This window comes from Trachurus japonicus, chromosome 13 (genome assembly GCF_045865225.1).
Source record: "Trachurus japonicus isolate A0001 chromosome 13, Traja_1.0".
NCBI lineage: Eukaryota > Metazoa > Chordata > Actinopteri > Carangiformes > Carangidae > Trachurus > Trachurus japonicus.
The window spans coordinates 36569618-36593162 of NC_140919.1; the positions used below are offsets into that span (position 1 = coordinate 36569618).

Below are 23545 nucleotides of genomic sequence, written 5' to 3' on the forward strand. Positions count from 1 at the left end.
CAGAGGACCTTGGGGCTGTTGTCATACCAAGCCCATAATCATTTGCTATTTACAACTAGGGAGCCAAGATCAAGCAAAAATCAGAAAATTATTTGGGGGCCACATCTGATAGCTCACATCAGGGAGGCATTATGAATTTAAGATGTGCTTCTGTGCAAACAACATTGTGACCTAGTTAATCACATAAGTCAGATATTAGTGCTTTGGCAGCAATAATAATAATAATAATAAAAAACACTTTTGTTCTAAATTATTCAAGTGGAAGGTTTTTGTCTTTCTGTTGGCTTCTAACAGTGTGTCAGATTCGTGGTATTTCAAGCAAGACCACTTCTAGGAGTATTTCATAGCTGCAGTTACTCTAGGATTACATTACAACAGATTACAGGGGGGCGGAGGAGACCAAAGAGTGTGCGCTCCTCTGCAGGCGCTCACACAGACATGACTGCCGTCCGTCCCTCTGCGCCTCGGACACGGTGGACTTATCAGAGGAATCAAACTGGAGAACTACTGTAACTGAATGAAGACTCTCCGCGGGATTTTTTACATTGCCGACAAGTGCAGCAGTTCCGTTTTCTACAGCTGTTTGAAAGTGGTGAGGTAAACGATTTCAACCTTAAACTGCACTTGTATGCCAGTTATTGCACTGTTATATTATGCTTATCATATTTGCTTGCAATAGCTATTACAGAAGTTACAGTAGGCTAAGTGCTCTTATCACCCCTGCCTTGTTCATAAAGATTAACGAACTTTAAAATGAACGCAAAAATCTGAAAGATGATGATAAAAATGTCAGCATGGATTAGGCTATAGAGAAAAGGGCTGTTGGCATGATCTATCTATCTATCTATCTATCTATCTATCTATCTATCTATCTATCTATCTATCTATCTATCTATCTAGTGAAGTTTGAACAGTCTCTTCCTCTTTGTCCAGGTGGGTTTCATTAATGGTTCAGGACAAACTGTAGCCCCCCTTGCCCGTGCAGCTGAAGCCCTTTCCCCGTGCACAATGAGTGTGTGCGCCTGCAGCGCTTCATACCTGTGGAGGTGGCTGCTCAGGGCTCTGTTGCTCTTGGCCGCTGTGATGCCTGCGAGCGGTGACTGCCCCAAATCTTGCGCCTGCTATGTCCCCACCGAAGTGCACTGCACCTTCAGGTACCTGACCGCAATACCTGACCACATCCAGCCAGCTGTGGAAAGGATTAACCTCGGGTGAGTTCTTGTCAAACCGGAGAACTGCACATACTCTGGAGGGGACTAATTGGACAGCCTCTGGATGAATGAAATGGGATAGCTAACTAGCATACCGTTATTGTCTTCCACCTTGTAAACACTTAAAACTCTTGGATAAACTCTTGGACTAAAAAGTAATGGACAACGCTGAGATAAAAAATTCAATATGAACCAATTCAACATAATGGTTAACTTCAAACCTCAAATTTCTGACTGTAGGAGATTAGGAGCTAACCTCGACATTAGCCTAATAGGTAATTAAAGAATGATTTTTTTAGCCAATAGCCTAGCTAATTTACGATTCAACCTACAAAATATTTAGATAATGTTAACGCAAAGTTTACAACTCCATTTACAACTCCTCACCTCTGTATTCCCATCTCCTCCTGGTACAGCAGCGTCACCTCTCTGGTCATGGTCCAGGCTTTGGAGAAGAGCTAAACTCCCGCGATAACCACTAGCTAACCAGCTTCTGTGCTACGTGTTAACGTCAACAAAGTTTGTGCTGAAATTTCAAATTGTCTCTTCCTAAATGTGACAGTACATAAAGACACTATATGATACTCAAAATATATATTGTTGCGTGCCTTGGCTTTATGTTTGCCTCAGAATGTTTTTAAATATTAAAGTGAAACTATGTTGCACTCCCACAGGTGTTTTCACTTTAGTCTGGTTAGACCTTTTCTCATAAAACAACACTGTTCTGTGGCACTGGCAAAGCAGGAAAAGCACAGGTGTAGTTACTAATGCATAATGGCCTTTCCTCTCATCACTGGATAGGCCCAGTCTGTTTCAGCTTAAACTTTTTTTTTTTTTTTTTTGGTGGGGGGGGGGGTCTTATAGAAATAAAAAAAAAAACACGTATTTTAAAGATATTATCAATCATCTTTGGCATATCCCAGCCATATTCACCCTGAGAAGCAGCCTAATCAAGACTAATTATTGAAGACATCAGTGTAGGTCTGCTGGACTTAAAATGATACTTTTTTTTTTCTTTATACTTTATAATCATAAATATTGTGATACTTTTGAGCTGATGAGCTGAAGTTTGTTTTTCATTTCTCTGTTTTTAGGTACAACAGTATAACTGTTTTGAAAGAAAATGATCTTTCAGGAGTTGAGAATTTAGAGCTGTTGATGCTCCACAGCAACACTATACACAGTATTGAAGACAGAGCCTTCCAAGACCTCAGGTCCTTACAGGTAAACTTGTGTTTTTGTTTGTCTTTTGTTTTTAAGAATATACAATGTAAATTTGATCTCTGCTTAAGAGGCCTGTATAATTCATCAAAATGTAATCTAAATAAATAAATAACCATGTGCAATAAATAGGCTAAGTCACAGGAGTCATAGTTTTTGGATGAAGGTTACATTTGTCAGAATATTGTTATGCATTGATAGCAACATGAGCAGTGTGGTGCTAGACAGCCTGGCATTAAAATCAGTCTCCAGACAAAAGGAATGCAGGCCCCAACAAAATAGCATCAACATTTTAAAATTATTTCAGTGAAAATGAACAGCTAAAACAACTGAAATTATGACTCGCTGAACTTGTAATAAATGCCAGTATAATCACAAATGATCGTTTTTTCCATTTTGTGCAGCCCTATTGCATGAGCAGATGGGTGCTTCATGTTACTGTAATATCTGCTGTTAATGTCCACTGATGTACAGTAATAATGCTCATGTATTTTTGCAAAGCCAGCTTTATTGGATTACACTTAAATTTACTGAAGGATTCTCCTAGCGTTGCAACTAATGATTATTTTCATTATTAATTAATCTGTCGATTATTTAAACAATTAATTGATTAGTTCTTTGGTCAATTTAATGTTGAAAAATGTCAATCAGTGTTTCCCAAACCACAAGATAACGTCTTCAAATGTCTTGTTTATCCACAGACCAAAGAGATATTCAGTTTATTGTCATAAAGGAACAAAGAAACAAGAAATATTCACATTTAAGAAGCTGAAATCAGAGAGTTTGGATTTTTTTTCTTTAAAAAACTACTCAAACCGATTAATTTGATTATCAAAATTGTTCCAGCTCTAGATGCTACCTTGTTACTCATTATTAGTCTAAATGAAGTACAATTATACTACTGCTTCTACAAGGTTTGACAGTATTTGTCAGTGCTCTGTGTGTTAACATACTGTAGTAGTCTAAAGTCCATAATGTTTTGAAAAACAATCAGCAACCACACACTCCTGCTTTCACAGGTCCTGAAGATGTCCTATAATAAAGTAAAACAAATCAAGAAAGAGACATTCAAAGGCCTGGACAGTCTGCAGAGACTCCACATGGACCACAACTACATTGAATTCATCAGCCCAGACGCTTTCTATGGCCTAACCAACCTACAGTTGGTCCATCTGGAGGGCAACCAGCTCCAGCAACTCCACCCAGACACATTCATCACTCTGAGATACAGCCAAGTGTTCAAGGTCTCCTCAGTTAGAAACATCCACCTGTCAGACAACCTCCTCACCACTCTGCATGCAGATATCTTCTTAGGCTGCAGCCAGTTAGAGAACGTCTTCCTCCATGGTAACCCCTGGGCATGTGATTGCCGTATGGAGTGGTTCCCTAAATGGGCACAGAGAAATACAGGTGAGTTTTTTTTGTTTTGTTTTTTTGCTTTAGAAATCAAGGAGAGGTGTGAGGAAATAATATTTACAAGTGAAAGAGAAGATCTCCATTCTTACGTAATGAAGAAATGGTTCCCTCACACACAAAAAACACTAATCTAGACCATTGTGAAGCCACATTTATTAGCAGCTTTAACAAGACACATCTGTTACACATTAGCACTTAAAGGGATTATTCTGCTCAGACTTTGGTATGTTTTCTCCACTACAAACTTTGGACAGTATCCCAAGGAAGAGAGGCATATCCAAGGGAAAAATATAAATCTTTGCAGAAACACCACTGGAGGTAGAAATCATATCTTCTTCTCATCATCAAGGCCACAAAAAACAATGAAAACACGACGGAACTAAAGTTATATCTTTTATTTATGACTTGGCTAACACAAAAGTCAGCTTATAAATTACAATTTTGTATAATGGTGAGGACATTTTCTGGTTCATAAGTTTTACTGAATGGTTTTGGTTTGGCTGGACCATAATGTGGAAACTGTAAATGTTCTTTTCTTACATGAAGCTAAACGTCACACCACTTTATTAAAATGTTTCCAGGTGTGCTGAAATGCAAGCGAGAAAGGAGAGGACAGCTGTGCCCTGTTTGTGAGAGTCCTGCCCCATCTTACAACAGGCCTCTATCCCTTCTTCCGAGCGATGCCTTCACTTGTACCAAACCCTGGATCCAGCCCCATCTAAAGCAGAAGAACATCAGCGTGGATGAGGGGGACTTTACTCCAGTTTCCCCCAAGGATTTCATTGCTCCATTAGGGTCCATACAAATGAAACTGACTGACCATTTTCATAGTGATGGCAGTCTGTTCTGTACAGTCCAGAGGCCCTCAGCTTTCGAGAACCTAACACAAACCGTGGAGGAGGAGGAGGGCAACAATGTCACTGTGATTTCCGCTGGGATAACTACATATTTGGTATGTAACATTGACTATGATCACATCCAGCAGCTGTGGCAGATCCTGGCTACCTACAGTGACTCACCCATGAGGCTGGAGAGAGGGTTGATGCTGGCCAGGAGTCCAGAAATGGTGTACAGGTACAGTCAGATCAAAACAAAAGAGGGAGACGAAGGGATTTACACAAACATTGAGGCTGAGATTAAAGCCTCCCCGGCATGGTTGATGCAGGGAGAGGTAAGCTTCCAGCTCGACCGCACAAGTACCACTTTCTCAACTCTGCACATAAAGTACCAGTCTGTGGTAAACCTACGTGTGGAGCAAACATCACCTAAGAGGGACCGGTATTCCTGGACTATGATCAAGAGAGATAATCAGACTAAGACTGAGCACACTGTACTTACAGGTGCGTCTTGGAGATATATTCTTAGTAAACCATATGATATTATTAACTATGATATGACCTCTAAATTTTGAAACAAACTTAAAATACTAAAAGAAATATGTTTTCAAATATGAATGCAAGAATTACTGTAATAAAATATTTATTTTATTTTTAACATAGGTGGTGTGGCACAATTGAGCTGTCAAATCCAGGGCGAGCCAAAGCCGTTGTTGGAGTGGATTTTACCTGATGGGAGTAAGGTCAGAGCTCCTTTCTCCAGTGCAGACAGCAGGATCATAATCACTGCTGAAGGGATGCTCACACTACGGGGTGCAGATGCTTCAGACACAGGCCTGTACCGGTGCATTGCCACAAACTACCTGGATGCAGATATTCTTGTGTTTCGAGTGACAGTTCTGTCCCCAGATGTGGAAGAAACTGAGATCAACGGTGTCCAACTTTCAAAATCACTGGGTCAAAGTTTGGTTTTGGACTGTAGCTCATCAGGGAGTCCTGAGGCTTCAGTGCAGTGGATCCTTCCTGATCACTCAGTACTGGATAAGTCTCATGGGCACAGAAAGGTTTTAAAGAATGGGACCCTGCTTATTCAGGGGCTCACAGAGAGGTGCAGAGGGTTTTACAGGTGTTTGGTAGCTAATCACCTGGGAGTTGACCTGCTCGTGTCTCAGGTGATGTTAACTGAAGAAATGCCTGAAAAAGTGACAGATTTGGAAAGTGACGGGTCAGGGATGGAAATGGAGGTCAAGGCAGACCCAAGTTTGGCAGAAAACACAGTCACCCTCAGTGAGGTTCCCTCTTCCACCCCCTCTGACAGAACTAGTCAGGAATCCAGGACCATCCCTTTAGATCGACCTTACCCAAGGCTCAGGTCACAGGGCAGAGGCCTTGGGGGTAGACAGGGACAGAGAAGGAGGGGTTCAGCTGGCAACAGACGCTTCTGGAGTAGCAGGGTCTTTGATAAAGCTTCCAGGAAAGTAGACCCGCAGAAATTTGCAGAATTAATGAAGAAGGCTCAAGATGGATCAAGAATAAATAGTGACACAGAGGAAGAGACGGTAAAATATGAAGACTCACACCCTGGTCCTTCTGGTGATGGTGAAATTGGTTCAGGTGAAGGTCATAACGAAGACCTCCTCGACGTTGTGCCAAAGGTAGTCAAACCCATGATAGACAATCCAGAGGAAAATGGAATATTCAGGCAAGAGAGCCAGACTGAAACAATAACAGCAACACAGATAGGTCAGGGTCACATGTTAGCAACAACAGTGGGTCATCAAACTCCTGTTATGGAAACCACAGTGAACGATCACATTGATTTAAGAAAAATAACAGAGAATACAAACACACCAATAACAGAGTCATATATGCAGTCAGACTCTACACCAATCAAGTCCACTACATTCACAGATAATCCAGGGTTTGTTGAGAAGAGAGAGTTTTATGCCCCGGAAAGAACCAGCAAACCACCCTCACAACTGCAACCAGTCACTCTTCAACTTAGTGTGACAGACGCCTCACAAGAAACCCAGCTTCAGTTCTCTGGACAACAACCTACAGACCCAGAGACGTCCACAGGGGCGGCACTATCATTCACCACAGACCCTAACGTTACTCCAATGCAGGATGGACCAGGCCCCGTAGAGGTAGTCATCCACACAGACCCAGAAAGTCAGACCACATTCACAGCCGTCACCACCACAGAGAGACAGCAAGATGAGATCACCTTCCATACCACCCAGACAATCAAGTCCCCACGCCTGCCGGCAGGATCCACCATTATTTCCCGACAGCAGATCCATATCATCCCACACAAGAATGGCAGAGGAGGGGGCCGCAGGAGGACCTTCCAAGGCCGCAGGAGGATCATAAAACCTAACAGGATCACTGACATTCAGTCCTTTATCAATAAACTTAAACAGCCCTCAGTGAAGAAAGAAGGAAACGCGTCAGTGCCATATCGAATTGAACTGACTACAGGTAGGCAAGATTGTTTTTTATTATTGTGTAATACATTTGTGCTTCATGTCTCAATGTGTGGTTCTACTCATGTTTTATGAATCTGTGTTTCCTTTTCTCTTTTCTCTGTTTTTTTCCCTCAGACTGTGATTGTGATGAGGACAAAAAAAAGACAGCAGCCACAGATGTGCAGATGGTAACACCATCATCTTCCTCCAATTCATATTTACACAGAACAGAGAGACCTGCAACTACACAAAAAACGGCTGCCCCCAGAAACTATGACATGACTATAAATGTTCCTTTCACCCGTAAAGAGCCTAAGCCAGATGATTCCAGTGGCTACGTAACCTCTGCTGATGCCCCTGTGTTTGACCCTACAGTGAGTACCACAACCACTACCACAACAGCCTCAAAGGTTATTCGTGGGAGAATTCCATGGGACAGGCTGTTTGGAAGCAGAGAGAGGGAAAAGATACTTGGCAGGCTAAGGAGGCCATTAATCACTACGAAAACGTCATCTACAGCTCAAACCACAACAGTGACTTCAACCACAACCCCAGCTACTATACCCGCCACCACTGAAAACTCACTGGCTGAGCCTGAGACTTTATCCCCGTCCAGACACACAGAGAGCAGAGAGAGCTCATCAGATGATGACTATGGAGATTCATCCTCTGCAGATTTTGAGTTAACAACATTGGCACCCGCCTTGCAACAATTAACCACTCCCAGTTCTTTGTATTCCACCACTGCTGAGACACCACCAGAATCACAGACTCTGCCCTCCCCACCCACTGTCAAACCCCCTTCAATCAAAGGTCCAGATGAAGTCTTATCTTCTGGGTCTTCTGGGTTTGGAGTTAGACCTAGGCCCGGTGGGGCAAGACGACAGCAAGGTCGGAGAAGGAGGCCCTTCATGGGCAGGAGACCCTTCAAGAGACCTGGAATCACAAGAGTATATCCTACTATCACAACTGAGGCTGCAACTACAGGGGTACCAACTATGGAATCTATAAAAGAGACAACCAGACTACATCAACAGACTGTTTCACTCCATGAGCCCCTGAATACGCCATTGAGGAAAGAGAACAGAGCCACAGTAGCTGTTTCTACTGTCGAAACGTCAAAGGAGGAGACTGACTTGTATGAAGAATTCACCTGGAGCACACCTAGCAGTTTCGCAGCTTATACTACCACCAAGACACCTTTTATCACCTCACAATATAACCCTACCACCACACCGATGCCAGTTACCAGAAAAGGGTATTACACAACAGTTCAGACCAGAGTCCACAGCAACATCAGACCACCAACACAGAGGAACAATGGTCACATTACTCACAGACCAACAGTGAGGACAGTCAGACCTACTGTGCAGAGCAGCTTTGCCAGAGGCAGTGTGGATAAAGACCTTTACTTTGACACAGTGACCATCCTTACTGCTGAGAAAGGGTACATCAATACACCTGAGCCCCCCAGCAACATAGGCACACACAATGCCATCCCTACTGTGTATGTCACTGAAGCTACGGGTGCCAATATTGCTGGCCTTGAACCCACAACACAGGTCTTGACAAGCAAACCTAAGATAGTTGGAGGCAATGCAGCCAGCTTTACTGTGTTGTCCAATTCAGATGCTTTCTTGCCATGTGAGGCCATTGGAAATCCCCAGCCAGATATAACCTGGAAACGCTTTTCTTCTAGCACAGGTACCAAATCAGTTTCTGTAAGTGTTGTTATTATAAGAAAATATCAGATGTAGGGTAAATGTAAGATTTAAACAATATAAAACTGCTATCTTTATTTTAAGTAATGCTATGTAAACGAGAGTGTATTCTTCAAAAAGTTGGGGCACCATAATATTGGTGAAGGGGTTCTGAAATTTTTGTTTGTGATATTTCCTTGAGAAATTATGTTTTATATTGTATAATAATCTATTAACAACAAAGAAAAACATTGAGAAAAGATTGTTTTGTTTTTGGATGTTTTTCAGTTTAACCTTTCTTTGAGGAAATTGTCTTTTTCTGTCTTTCAGGAAATACCATTACCATTACGGGGAGGATGGGAAAGTTAGAGGTGTTGACCAATGGCACACTGCTCATTCAGAATGCCAACATTAAGGATCGTGGCCAGTACCTCTGTCTAGCTGAGAATGATTATGGATCAGATAAACTTCTTGTCACCCTCACGGTGGTATCCTACCCTTCACGCATCTTGGAGCCAAAAATGCGTGAGATAAAATCTCATGTTGGAAACACTGTGGAGATGAAATGTAAAGCAGATGGTCGACCCACTCCACTGATATCATGGATCCTGGCCAATCAGACTCAAGTCAGAGGTCAAAACACAGAAAACGGAAGGGTGTCAGTATCTGTTGAGGGGACTCTGGTCATTAAGCATGTATCTGTTTATGACCGAGGCCATTATAAATGCATCGCCAGTAATCCAGCTGGAGCTGATACTGCTACGGTCCGACTGCAGGTGGTAGCAGCACCACCAGGAATTGTCGAGGAGAAACGGCAGCAGGTCAAAGCTAATGTTAACCAGAACTTGTGGCTACCCTGCACTGGCCAAGGCAGCCCTCAGCCTGCTATTCACTGGGTCTTTTATGATGGGACAATGGTACGATCTAATAGGCCTGCCAGAGACCCAAGGATATTTGTGTATGAGAATGGGACGCTCCACATTCAGGATGTGACTACAGCAGACAGCGGGAAATATGAATGTATTGCTACCAGTTCTACTGGCTCAGAGCGGAGGGTGGTGACTCTGACTGTCGATAGGCAGGAATCTGCACCTCAAATAGTGAAGACATCTCAGCGTGTGACAGAATTGTCCTATGGGGATCAGTTGAAGCTCAACTGTTTAGCGACAGGAGACCCCAAACCCAGGATCATGTGGAGGCTTCCTTCTAAAGCTGTGGTGGACCGGTGGCACAGGTAAAAATGCCTTGAGTAATAAATGTCAAGTAAAACATTATAGCTCTTGCAACAAGGAGTTTTTTTTTATTTTAAGAGTAGTGGAGACTATAATTAGTACATATTTGTTAGTTATTACACATTACTGTACACATTAGCACAGTAATAGTACAGTAAGTTTCTATTGATGAACTAAACATTCCAGTAAGAGATTTGCAAATGTACCTGGAATGTGAAACAAGCTCACAACAAAAATGCATTAGGTTAGTAGTTGACTTCCTCAACATACATTAATGATATACTCTTATGCTAAAGAAAGCAACATTGCAGGGGATAATTGTTTCTGTATTGGTGAAATAGGTGCCAGGTTTTCATGTTTGTTTGTTTGAGTCACTATTTTTGATGTGGTCAGTATTTGCTGCCTGCATATGTGTTTGAAAACTTTGAATAAGATACTTGACCATATTTATCTTATTTTATCAGCAGACTTAGATGAAATAAAACACAAACAAATTGAATTTAAAAGAAAAAAAGTGATGCAATGGTTAAAGAAATGGCTCAGGAATTTAGCATTTCCTAGATTGTCTAAATACTGATTTCTATTATTTTTTAAGTTCAAAACAAGCTGCATGAGACTTATTGACATTGTCATAATACAGTTATAAATAACGAGATATCGTTTAGAGCAGCTTAATAGTTATCAACAGTGACAACTCATATACTACAGTAACTTGTGAAATTATATTTGTCATTTGTCCTACACTGTAGTAAATGGTGCATGTCTGTATTTGATCAGGATTTACTCTGACATTCATGCTATGTCACTCTAATTTTCTGTCATATATTTCTCCAGGATGGGCAGCAGAATCCAGGTCCTGGATAATGGTACTCTTATCATTCACAGTGTGAGTGATAAAGACAGTGGAGACTATCTGTGTGTAGCACGAAATATGATTGGTGATGATCTCCAACTAATGAGGGTCAGTGTGTCAATGAAGCCAGCCAAGATAGAGCCTAAACTCAATGCCAAGAAGCAGGTACCATTTGGTAATGACTTGAAGGTGGACTGTAAAGCCTCAGGAACACCAAAGCCAGAGATCTCCTGGGGTCTACCCGATGGTACAGTGGTCAACAGTGCCCTCCAGTCTGACGCAAGCAGTGGAGGAGGACGAACACGGCGCTACACACTGTTTGACAATGGAACTCTTTACCTAAACCAGGTATGTTATGAACACCCACCAAAATTGTAAAGTCATATTCAAAAATATACCTAAATGTCATGTTTCTTCAGGTTGGCATGTCAGAGGAAGGGGACTACACTTGTTATGCTGAGAACCAGGTGGGAAAGGATGAGATGCATGTGCATATCACTGTGGTGGCCGCTGCCCCCAAGATACGTCCACCCAGTCAGGCCTTTGCCAGGGTGAGGCCTGGAGGGAACATCCGCATTGACTGTGAAGCACTTGGGGAACCCAGACCTAAAATCCTGTGGATGCTGCCCACCAATGATGTAATTGCAGCATCAAATGAACGCTACCTAATGCATGTCAATGGTTCTCTGGATATCAGGGATGTGAAACTTATCGATGCTGGGGAGTATGTGTGCATGGCTCGCAACCCTGCTGGAGAAAGTCGAAAAGTCTACAAGCTTGATATAGATGGGAATCCACCAGTTATCAATGGCTACCGCCAGAACAGGACGGTAATCAAAGATGTAGCTGCGAAATACTCCAGGAAATTAATAGACTGTGTGGCAGAGGGTGACCCCCCTCCTCGTGTCACTTGGATTATGCCTGATAATATCTTCCTGACAGCACCATACTTTGGTAGCAGGATTAATGTCCACCATAATGGGACATTAGAGATTCGTAACGTGCGACCAACAGACACAGCAGAGTTCATATGCATGGCGAGGAATGATGGAGGTGAGGCAGTAATGGTCGTGCAGCTGGAAGTGACCAGTATGCTCCGTAGGCCGATTTTCAGGAACCCCTACAACGAACGTATTGTGTCTCGCATTGGGAAAACCACAGTTCTGAACTGCTCTGCTGATGGAAACCCAATGCCGGAGATCATCTGGACTTTACCTAATGGAACACGGTTTATCAGTGGACTTGACCATGGGTCTCGCCACCACCTTGGCACCGATGGGAGTTTAATCATCTACAGCTCTCACAAAGACGATTCTGGGAAGTACCGTTGTGGTGCCAAGAATATCATGGGGTATATAGAGAAACTAATCATTTTGGACATTGGACAGAAGCCTTACATCCTGACAAGGCCTAGAGGCATCATACGTAGTGTGTCTGGAGAACCTCTCTTCCTTCACTGTCTATCTGATGGGAGTCCCAGACCCAGGATCTACTGGACCATTCCTGGTGGTCACACTTTCACTCGGCCTCAAGTCCTTGGGCGCTACCAGTTGCTGGAGAATGGTACTTTGGTTGTTCAAGATACAACTCTCCACGACCGTGGAAACTACATCTGCAGAGCTCGGAATGACGCTGGTGAGGCTCTACTCACTGTCCCTGTTCTCATCATCGCTTATCCTCCACGAATTACAAGGGGACCACCTCCCAGTGTTAAGGCAGTGACCGGCACACCAATCCAGCTACACTGTGCTGCCAATGGTGTCCCCAAGCCAGAGATAACATGGGAGCTGCCTGATCATTCAGTTCTGTCGACAGCCGAACAGGGCCGGCCCACGGGAAGCGAGCTGCTCCACCCTCAGGGCACACTTATCATCCAGAGGCCCACAGTCTCAGACTCAGGTACATACAAGTGCCTGGCTAAGAACCACCTAGGTACAGACTCAAAGGTCACATATGTACATGTTCTGTGAGAAAAAGACATAATTACAGAAGAACAGTGGTATATCTACACTACATGCTTCTTCACATGGAGTTGTGAGGATCACAACTCTTGGAATATTATTTGAAAAAGTGACAGATGTGGATTAAAAAAAATAAACAGAGCACAAGAAGAGAAAGGAAACAGACATTTTAAAGTTTTTTTTAACTGGAAAACCCAGTCTGGGTCGAGAAAGTTGTTATTGTAACTTTGGAACTGGGGGTCTGGAAATTTGTTGGCGGTTCTCATTTGGGGCGGTTCTCATGGGAGCACAAGGGCCAGTGGAGTTTAACCTAATGTGATTTCTTTGACTAGACATTTCTGGCTGCACATAGGGATACTATTACAGTGCATACAGAAGGAGAGAAAATTTGTGTAGTGGACTGAAAAAAGATTTCTCAGAAGATTGTAATACTCTTTAGTCAGTGGCCAGAGATTGTTGCTGTCATGACATGCTGCTTTATGCTTTAACAACAATTATGTCTTTAATGGCAATTCATTGAATTTCACAGTGGAAGAAAATGGGTTTCTTCGGAAAAAAATATATATGTTTGGCTTGTTTTACACTGGATACATATCTGCATGGGCAGTAGAGAGCTTTCATACCAGAATGAGATCTGATTTCTTTATTTTACATACATTTACAATTTATGTTTTAATGACAGACTGTTTTATGTCTATTCACAGTGCAGTGTTTGTTGGTCAAAATAAATGCAAAAACACACAGTCTATTGTGTTGTACACAAGAATTTATAGTAATGTTATACATTATGTTATACAGTGTATGTATATCTGTAGTATCTACTTTTTCAAGGTATAGGAGAAAAAATGAAATTAAAAAGTAGAAATGGTTCATGGTTTTCAATGTTTTTGTACCATTTGATACACCATAATTTAATTAATGAGATATTTAATCATATTGGCTGTTGATACTTGTGAGACATTGTAATGTTGTTGCAATGAAGGTTACTAGAATTATCCAGCCTACAGGAGGAGGCACTGCCTGTGGCAGCGATAGAAATCTTCCAGACGCACACAGTTTTAACTCTCCAGCTGTGAAAATAGTCCTTCACCCAGATCCCCAGCCTGCTTACCCACAGGGGAGCTTTTGATTGTTGTTTGTGATTGTGTGCTGATTTTACAGCCCCCCCTGCAAATTAAATTGAGATCTGGAGGCCAAGACAGAAAAGAGGAATAGAGAAATGTATGATATTAAAATATGAATATTATTTATTGTTTTGATTTAATATTACTCTTTCCAAACGTATACCTGAGGGAAGATTATTACACGTAATACATTAATTTGAATTAATAAATGATGAATTATACCCTAGAGAGATCTGGGAGTAATATGATCTACTACTCGTAGAGATGACTGCTTGCAAATACCAATTTTAAGGGTATTTATTAAGACAAATATTTGTACAAATATCGCTTGGCAAGAACTGGAAACAATTTCTCATTCTTTTTTTTTCTTTTTTTTAATCCTACTCAAGCTGACATGTTTATGTTTAAATCCAACACAGTGCATTTATGTGATGTGGGAATATTTTATGGCCTGAGCGCTGACAAAGTTGCCAATGAGGACCCTGAAATTGCGCTGTTTATTCTTACTCATAATAAATCACAGTTTTGGTGCTTTCCCATGCTTGAAAATTCACAAATTTTTGGTCCGGATGCCCCATAATTTACTTATTTTAGGGGTGCCACACTTTGTATTTGGATGAGTGGATGAATCACCATGCGGTCCACGTGGGCCACTTTCACACCACAGCGCAGAGTCCATCGGGTGCCAATACAGGCAGTCGCTTTGAGAGGCACGCCATGAGCCTGCTGCGATGGTGAAGGAGAGCGAGGGCCTGATCATAGGTGCTTGCATCTTTAATTTTTTTATTTGTACTGTTATATCTATCTAGCTACTGGTCATGTCATAAAATGTCACTGATTTGTGCCTTCCCCATAGTCTCGTCCTTATGGTGAAGTATTAAGAGTAAACAGGACATGATTCATTAACAGTGGCTTACCGTATCTAACAGCTGCAAAAAAGAGGTCAGTGGGTAGTCCTCAAGTGTGTATATCCAATAAAATGAGATTTTGTGATTTTTAAAAAAACATTTTTCTTTTCCAAAGTCCTGAGCCAGTCTACACCAGTGTGATACGACCCAGACAGACATGGGGAAAGAGGGAATTGTCTTCCATAAACTTTGGAATGCAGGCAACTTGCTCCATGATTTGAGAGAAAAGTGCTTTCATATGTGAGCTAGGCGAGAATCAAACACAAATTAACATCTTCTTTATGTCTGACTCTTCACTGTGAAAGACAGTTCATTCAGACTACGTGTTCTCTGTGGACAGTGAAGAGTTTATTTGTTCAGTTCTGGTTTTGTGGTTGATGTTTGGGGAATGATTTGAGTTTACCTTCCAAAGACTTGGATATTTATGAGGAGTTTAAACATGTGATTTTCTCATCTGCTCCATCCCTCTTGGGTGTTTAGAGGAAAAGCGTTAACGTCTGACACGTACCATTGAAAATATGGTTTTATAAGAAGCTACTGAAAGGAGCACTGTATGCATTTCACCTTACTCAGGTCAAATATACTGTACCCCTGAACCCAGTTTCTGGTCACAGCTGTTGAAGTGGGATGTGTCAACATGAAGAGTTGCACCAACTCTACCATTTCACAAGATGAATAAACAAAGTCTGAGGGAGGTAAAAAAAATAAAAAATAAAAAAAAAGGAAAGAAAAGAATATGGCCACTCATTGGCCACCTTGAAGACTGTGGAAAGACAGGGGCCAAGATGTAGATGGTAGACAAGACAAGTAGATGGTTGATTTTTTTTTTTTTTTACTTGCCTCTACCTTTTAATCAGGACTGAGCTGCCAACTTGCTCACATTTTACTATTTGATATTAGACCACCAACACCTTCCTGACTGCCCAAACTGGAGGGAACATATAACAAAAGATGCTTTGTTCAACCAGCAACTCCTGCCTCCTCATGTCTCAGTCCATCAGCAGGACTGTTCTCTACATCAGGAACCAATGCGAGGAAGGATCTGGGCAGTCACTCCATAATTCTACTCAGATATCCCTCTCAGCAACTTAAAGCACAGTATTTATCTAAAGTACATTTTTCTAACCAGTACTGTGTGTTACATGACCCAGCTGTGTTATCTTATATGGCACACGCTACACATTTACCCTATTTTTTAATAAGTATACACAGTATGTTGTTGTACTACTCGCAACAATAAGCTAACACTGTTATAACAGAGCAAATATCCGTCATGTCTATGTTTATGTTGCTACATACAGGCTGTCACCTATAGCAAGTGATTGCAAACATAAGGACAATGAAATTGAACATCAACCAAATTAAATATTTGCAGACAATAGTTAAACTTAAATTAGTGAGTATTTATCTTTTTAGCATTTTATTTATTCAAGAGCTCAAGGTGAATCTATAGTATATTATATATTGTGAACGTTTGAGCTGAGTAATGACTAAAAAAAAGCTGAGTGAGAAAGAGTGGAAAGGAAGGATAAAGTCTCCAGAGTGGATTGATGAGGGAAACCAGGGAAGACTGAGACATATTTTTGGTCTGCGGTATGAATTCCATACTTCAACCAGAAGCGTATCAAGCCTGAACATGGAAAGTGAGATCTCAGGAGAGGACTGCTGGGAGCTGACCAGTAGCAATTTCAGACAGTACTCCTCTGTTAGCTCAGAGAGTCTGTCTTACCTCTTTGAATCTGCAAACTTGTCAACAAGTGAAGCCCCTGTCAGAATGAGGTGAATCCCTCGCTTCCTTCTTGCCACAATCCAAGCCTATATAGGTGAGAAAACCCCTCCAGAGCACAGATTTGTGGATGCGCACACATACAGACAAAATCGACAGCTCTCTCAGTACCTGTAGTGATGCTGGAATTTCACACCAGCTTTACAGAATCCACACCTCCACCTTCCAGCCACAAGTAAGACAGATGCACTTTGCACCTCTCTTCCAGGTAGGATCTGTCGCGCTGTGACGGTGGTTCTACGTTCTTCGAGCCATTTCTTCTCAAGACTACTTCTGATGATATTTCTTCTACCAGAATATTATATATTGGCTACAGTAAGGGGGAGAGAAAATATGCAAGTATCGGTTGTCGTTTCGCTCCTGCTGTTAAAACAACGTTTGATTTGCGAGAGGTTTAATTCTCATGCTCTTTTGCTTCCTCGTTCATCATCTGCGAGTGTTAAGAATAAGACTTTAAGCACTTTAAGAGCCAGGTAGAAGGGCAACAGTGCAATCATAAATCAGCTAACTTTGGCCATAAATTTGCCACAGCTTTCAGTCAGTAAATACTGAAACCATAAAAATACAAATGGGTATTAATAAAATAAGAAAAACTATCTAATATGGTGCACAGAGCTTATGCATAAGGTATACATCATAAGAAATGGTATACACATTTTTATGGGACCATATCCCTGGGTCTCTGTCCTGAGGGCATTGGAAATACTCCAGCAGGGGTTCTCCCATCTGATTGGGTGCAGATGTGATCCTTTAGTCCCCACACAGTAACCAGAATGGTTAAAACCCAGTCTCTTCGGTATACTAACCTTCCTCACTTCAGTCACAAAAAATCAAGCTAAAAACATCAAAGTACCTCTAAATTATTGAGTCCCAAAGGGAGGGAGGAAGCTTTTAAATAAGCCAGCACACCCAATTAGGCTGCACCAACAAAGTGGCACTGCTACTTTACAGCAGAAGGTTGATGTTTCTGCCTGACAGGACGAAGTGTTCCCGGAAACCTTTTAATTCCAATGATGAAGTGGTAGAGGTGAGTGGCACAGGGGTGTCAGGAAAAGGTCAAAGAAACTTCTAATGGCCAGAGCTTCCCTATAGGGGTTTGATTGTATTTAGGATACAGAAATATATAAGTGTATGATTTCCCTCTACTCATCCTTCATGCATTTATTGACATTACCATCAAGAGCTTTGGTCATGCTTCTAATTTGACAGAAGCCTGCATGTCTTTACACAGACAAGATTTTTTTACAGTCTACACTCCTGGTTGTGGCAATGACAGGCTTGACTGGTTTCCCCAAATTCTTCTGAAACCTCCTTGTTTCCAGTGCAACAAAACAAATCACAAGTTGCAGGGTTGTTGTGAAACGGCGCCTTGTGTTTGCAAATTACATTCCTCTGCTCAGACACGTCCAGAGTCAGCATTTCCTCTGTGCTTCTGGAAACAAAGTTTAATTTACCACTTGGTAGCAAAAGCCAATGTGTAATTTAGATGCAATCTGAAAGACATGGCTGAAGAAAAACTAAACACATAAATATATAAATAAAAAAGAGGAGGACAGGAGCAGAAGGCCTGGCTTTGGATCAGTCTGTGTGAAAGCTTTTTATGGTTTAAGTCAGGAACTATAACCTGAACCTCTGACTGTCGATCTCATCAGGTCCTCTGTAGAAATACAATGTAATAAATATCCAACTATCAATCCATCCATCTGTCATTGTTGTTTTTTTTTTGTTTTTTTTTTTGGGGGGGGGGGGGCAAAGGGCCAACATTTAGAGACAGAGAACCACATGAACTCACATTCACACCTACAAGGAAATTTAGAGTCGCCAATCAACTCATTGTGCATGTCTTTGGACAAATTTCATTTTAAGATTTCAGACCTAATCAACTTAACCTAATTGCGTTGTCCTGACAGCTAATAGACAACAACAACAACACACCTAACTGTCAAACTGCTGTATATTGTTTTTCTGAGTCTAAATTGCGGTCACAAGCACAGAACCTATTATTAAGTATTTAAAAACCCTCAGCATCTGTAGACTGCAGTAGACAGGCATAAATGGTGTTAAACGTGTAAACGCACTGACACTTAACTAAATGCTGCAGTTAAATCACTTTGCATGACATCATTCAGACCACCTGCAGCTCGTCTACCTCACTGCTCCCGAAGATACCACGATGACATCACACGGAAAACAGACTCTCATTATAGCTCTGAGGTCACTGGTTACTGCTGAAGTCATGTTTGCTACTTGGACCATAAAAGTTCCTCTAGACATTCCCTGAACCAATTTTTTCTCACATACGTGCAGTGTTGAAATCAGACATGACATGTGTTGGGAAGGTCTTGTCTTAGATGGAACTCAAAGGAAACATCTGTCTTACTTTGTATTTACTTCTCCGTAGGCTTTTACATGTGTGAGTTTGGGTTTTGTGGACTTCTCACATAAAAATATGTTCCAGCCTGAAACCATTCGCATCTTACTTCTCATAGTTTATACATGATCTACCTAATCGCACATGTACTCGCCACTATTGTGGTTAACCTGTCCCAGGCCCTGTTTCCTGTGCTCTATGTACACACTCTGCTGAGCACACAGAGACACACTGTCAAATATGCCTGGTATCTGGTAGAGTGGCCAGCCTCTCAAAGGAAACTGTTGGGGTTTTTTGGTTTTTTTTTTTCAATTCTCAAGCAAAAGGTCTGCATCCTGCTTCCTCAGCCATGAGTGCAGGGATTATCAGACAAACACTCTGCAGAATTCAAAGCAGGATTGGCAGTGCCAATGGGTGCCAATGGGCGTTGATAAAAAAAAAAAAAAAGTCTTGGCATTTTGGTTTTATCGCTGTTACAAGTTGAGTTGTTTTCCTTGCTACTCCACTCATGTGTGTTGTTGGTTTGAATTGGTTGGCTCAAACGAAGGCTGTGTTGCGTAAGGTGTGGTATATCCTGTCTGGACTTGAGCTGATGTGGCTGTAGCTGTAAATGCACAATGTGACGCCACGCCCAAGCTAATGTTAACCTCAGGCTCTCCATGTATCTTCCTGTGCACTATTACACTGTAGGAATAATTTAAATCAATATCAGCCATTTCAACAGTCGTATTTGTTTCCTGCACACTTGTAATAATAATGCACTACTGACATCTTCATCCAATATGGCACACGTCTCCACTTTTGAGCAGATCAATCAATCTAATATTTGAAGCAAAAAACAAGGGAAGAAGGAAATTTAACTTAGAAAATGTCAACCATCCTCACAAAAATATTAAAAGCCATGAGGCTGAGATGCAAAATACATGCTTCTCCTTAATATACATGGTCCATTGACTTTTATGGCTTGTACCTGAGTGTATTTGCGTAAAAGTGCCGTATAAATCCAATTATTATGATTATTATTATCATCACTTGGTGCAGTTAGAGATGCATACAAAGCTATGATGTATATTTACAAGCTAAATCTTTTCACAGTACAGTATAGGCCCTACCCCTGTAAAATTGCTCTGAGCACAGATACAGACTGCTACAACAAACCAAACATATTCAGTTTTTCATATTTTGATGGAAGTATATGTTACTGAAACTCTCATTATTCTAGTTTTTTTATCCATCCCATGGTGGAAAAAAAACCTCCTGTGAATTGTGAAAGACTGTTACGGGAGTCCAAAAGGATATGAAAGGATCTGCTGTGTAAGCCAGGTAGAGTTTAGTAGGCCGTTCACTGATGCGTAGGCCAGACCCAAGAGGCGAGCAATGATTTGTAGAAATACCCAAACAAAAAGCAGTTGCTAGGAAAACGTTTGTGTGAGCAACAAACTGGAGCTGAGGATGGAATCAACTACATCATTCACCGGTACTAACTAAAGCCCAGGAGCCAATTGGACACCACTGATGCTGGTGTGTGTGTGTGTGTGTGTGTGTGTGTGTGTGTGTAGGTGTGTGTGTGTGTGTGTGTGTGTGTGTGTGTGTGTGTGTGAGTGCAGTTCTTGATGCTGACAGACAACACACCCATACTGGACGCATGGGGCCCATAAGAAATTAAGGAATGTAGACAGGTCAGCAGTTGCTGATGCAGACCCCTCACAAAACAGAAATAAAACTAGAAGCTATAGCACGAGCATATATAGCAGATTTTTTCTCTTTATCATGAATGTGTAGTCCGATGGTGCATGACAGCAAACGTGGTTTCATCCTCAATAAAAGCTTAAAAGACTACAGCTGATGCTATTTTCTCAGTTGCCCTCTTCACCTCCTCATGCATGTGCTGCTTCAGATGTGTCAGTGTGGATAAACATATGGGAGGCAGACCCACTGGAACCTCCACTGAACAGCACACCAGCAGCAGCTAAAGAAACTTCACACTGTCAAAACAAAGCATGGCCCACACATTTCAGCTATGTGAGGAGGACCTGATGTGAAAGGCTGCCAAAGGAAATGTATACACAAAAACATGCACGCGTGAAGACAAAGACAGTCGCAAACAAACCGCAAGCAACAAGGACCACCATGGATGGTCTCTCTACGTGGTGAGACGTGCCTTCCTCACGTCTTCTACCTGTCAGGATTACAGATGATGGAGCGTTGGCTGTTCGTGAAGGTCAAAGGTCACAGTTCAGCCTCATCCTGCCCTCGGATCAACTACAGCTGTCGTGGCTATGTGTCTGTATTTCCCCCCAGACACCAGGGTTTGTTTCCATCACCTTTCCACTCACCTCTTCCTCCAGTCTGTGATAAAAGCCCCTCCATGGGCTATGTAAAGACATGCTATTTTAGCTCTGAGGCATCACATCATGTGCAGAGAGGAGATGGAAGTTTTTCTCCCTCCACTCTGCAGCTTCATTATCACCACAGGGAGAAAAACTGTGTTTATCTGGACTGGACTCTGTTGGTAAGACGGTAGCTTCCCCTGTGGTCTGGGAAACTGGAGGTAAGTGAAAGTAGTGACTTAAAGGTCAAGAGGTGACGTGTGAGGTGAGGAAAGCAGTACACCTACAGAGTGGGAAAATGTGTGTGTGGGTGTGTGTGTTTGGCACTGGTGAAGGAGGAGATTGGCAGCTCAGACGGCTTTAAATGGAAATTCAGTCAAGTTTTGTGTTACACTCTTTTTTTCCTCCTCCGCCTCGTCATCCCTTCTTCCTGTCTGTCTGAGAGGGAGCTGAGGAAAGATTAGTGTGTGTGCCTGAAGTGTGTGTGTGTGTGTGTGTTGCAGATTTGCATGTGCCTACAACTGCAGGTTCACACACTATTTGAGTATGCCTCTGCATGAATGATTCATGTAAATTTAAAACATCAACTCAACAGGTAGAGTTACATGTACACCATGTGTCTTTCTGTACTGGGCCTTGTTTACCAAAACAAAAGCCTGGCACATAAACAGATCAACTATTCGGCCAAATCGTATCAGCAAAAGAAAGGAAGCAAAGCACGAAAATAGAAACTAAACCATTAAGACACACAAATAGACTGAGTGAGAGTTAAACTGAAAAACAGCAAGTGTAGCCATGAGGTCTTTTCCAGGAGAATGCATGTTTGATGCCCTGATCAGACCCAGATGTGCAGACATCACAGCTGCAGGAAACATGACTGCAATATGGAGAATTGAGAAACCAGCCTCATGTATGTACAGTATGTAGCTAGACAACATATAAACTAGGAAATCCACGTGAGAAGAACCACAAAATCATGTTAAAGTACAATTACTCATGCACACACACATGGACATTTAGAGGAGCATTTATTTAGGAAATGAATGCTGCTGACTGGGCCCCAGACACAGGAAGTTGCAGCATTGCAGTGCTAACTCGAGAGAATGAAGGGCAGAGGGCCATCAGGGTCGTGTGAGGGGGAGAGAAGTAGATACTTTGGCTTTTCAGTTTCTAAAATAACAAATAAAAAATTAGGAAGAAGCTACTCGGGCACTTTCACTAAGGGCCATAAAACCACAGTAATATTCCTGAAACAAAGCACAACAGTGCAGTGGTTTACTGTAATGTTGAATACGCTTTGGTAATCAGCCACAGTCACAAGCTTTGAGCCTGAATGCTTCTACATCCCCTATGTTTTTTTGACTGACTAAAAGGAAAAAGTAAAATCATTGAAAATATAAGTGCCCTCTTCCTCTTTTTCGGTTTTTGTTTGTTTGTATTTGTTGTAAATTAACTCTTGCCTTTTAGAACAGAGTATAATGTGATTCATTTCTATTCAACTGATGCTATTTTGGGCAAACAAACGAATGCAATCAATAATAAATATGCAAGGGGCGGTGCGTGGCGCACAAGGGGGCAGTTGTGGGTCTGAGAAGTGAAGCTCACTTCCGCGTTCAAAAAACTGCAATCCCCTCGAATTCCTCTGGGGGCTGGTGTCAGAAGGGAGCATTCCCCATAGACCCCCATGTTAAAATCGCCGACTTTACATCCTCAGTAAACATGTTAAAAGCCTGGTGTCAGAACGTTTTTTCGTCTCAATCGATAGTTTCTACCCCCGCACACACTCTGAGGGGAGTGAATTTTTTTTTAACTCTACCGTTTTACTGTTATTAGGTTAAAATTCTGGCCAATTAGGGCGCGGAAACGTTGAGTGACAGGTCCGAGCAGCTCCGTGGACAGCTGCTTCGAGGCCAGTGGGCGGGTTCTCGGCCGGCCAATCCAACATGGCGCTGTTCAGGCCGCCATATTTGAGTCACAAAAACGACTCCCCAAAACCAATGGATGACGTCACGGACGCTACGTCCATTCTTTTTACAGTCTATGGTGGCGCAGTGGTTAAGGTGGCCGCCCCATGTAGAGGCTACAGTCCTCAACGCAGGCGGCCCCGGTTCGTATCCCGTGTCGGGCA

The 23545-nt window shown here is 42.0% G+C and overlaps 1 protein-coding gene across 1 annotated transcript; it reads left to right on the forward strand.

Annotated features, from left to right (window-relative positions):
- Nucleotides 1–394: 394 nt before the first annotated feature.
- igsf10 (immunoglobulin superfamily, member 10) lies at nucleotides 395–13448 on the forward strand. The gene is made up of 10 exons (XM_085796328.1): nucleotides 395–592; nucleotides 934–1211; nucleotides 2306–2435; nucleotides 3452–3842; nucleotides 4430–5188; nucleotides 5348–7165; nucleotides 7288–8856; nucleotides 9183–10086; nucleotides 10919–11285; nucleotides 11357–13448. Exons 1-10 carry the CDS (start codon nucleotides 518–520, stop codon nucleotides 12905–12907), a joined length of 7842 nt encoding a protein of 2613 aa, XP_085652454.1. The 5' UTR covers nucleotides 395–517; the 3' UTR covers nucleotides 12908–13448.
- Nucleotides 13449–23545: the final 10097 nt, after the last annotated feature.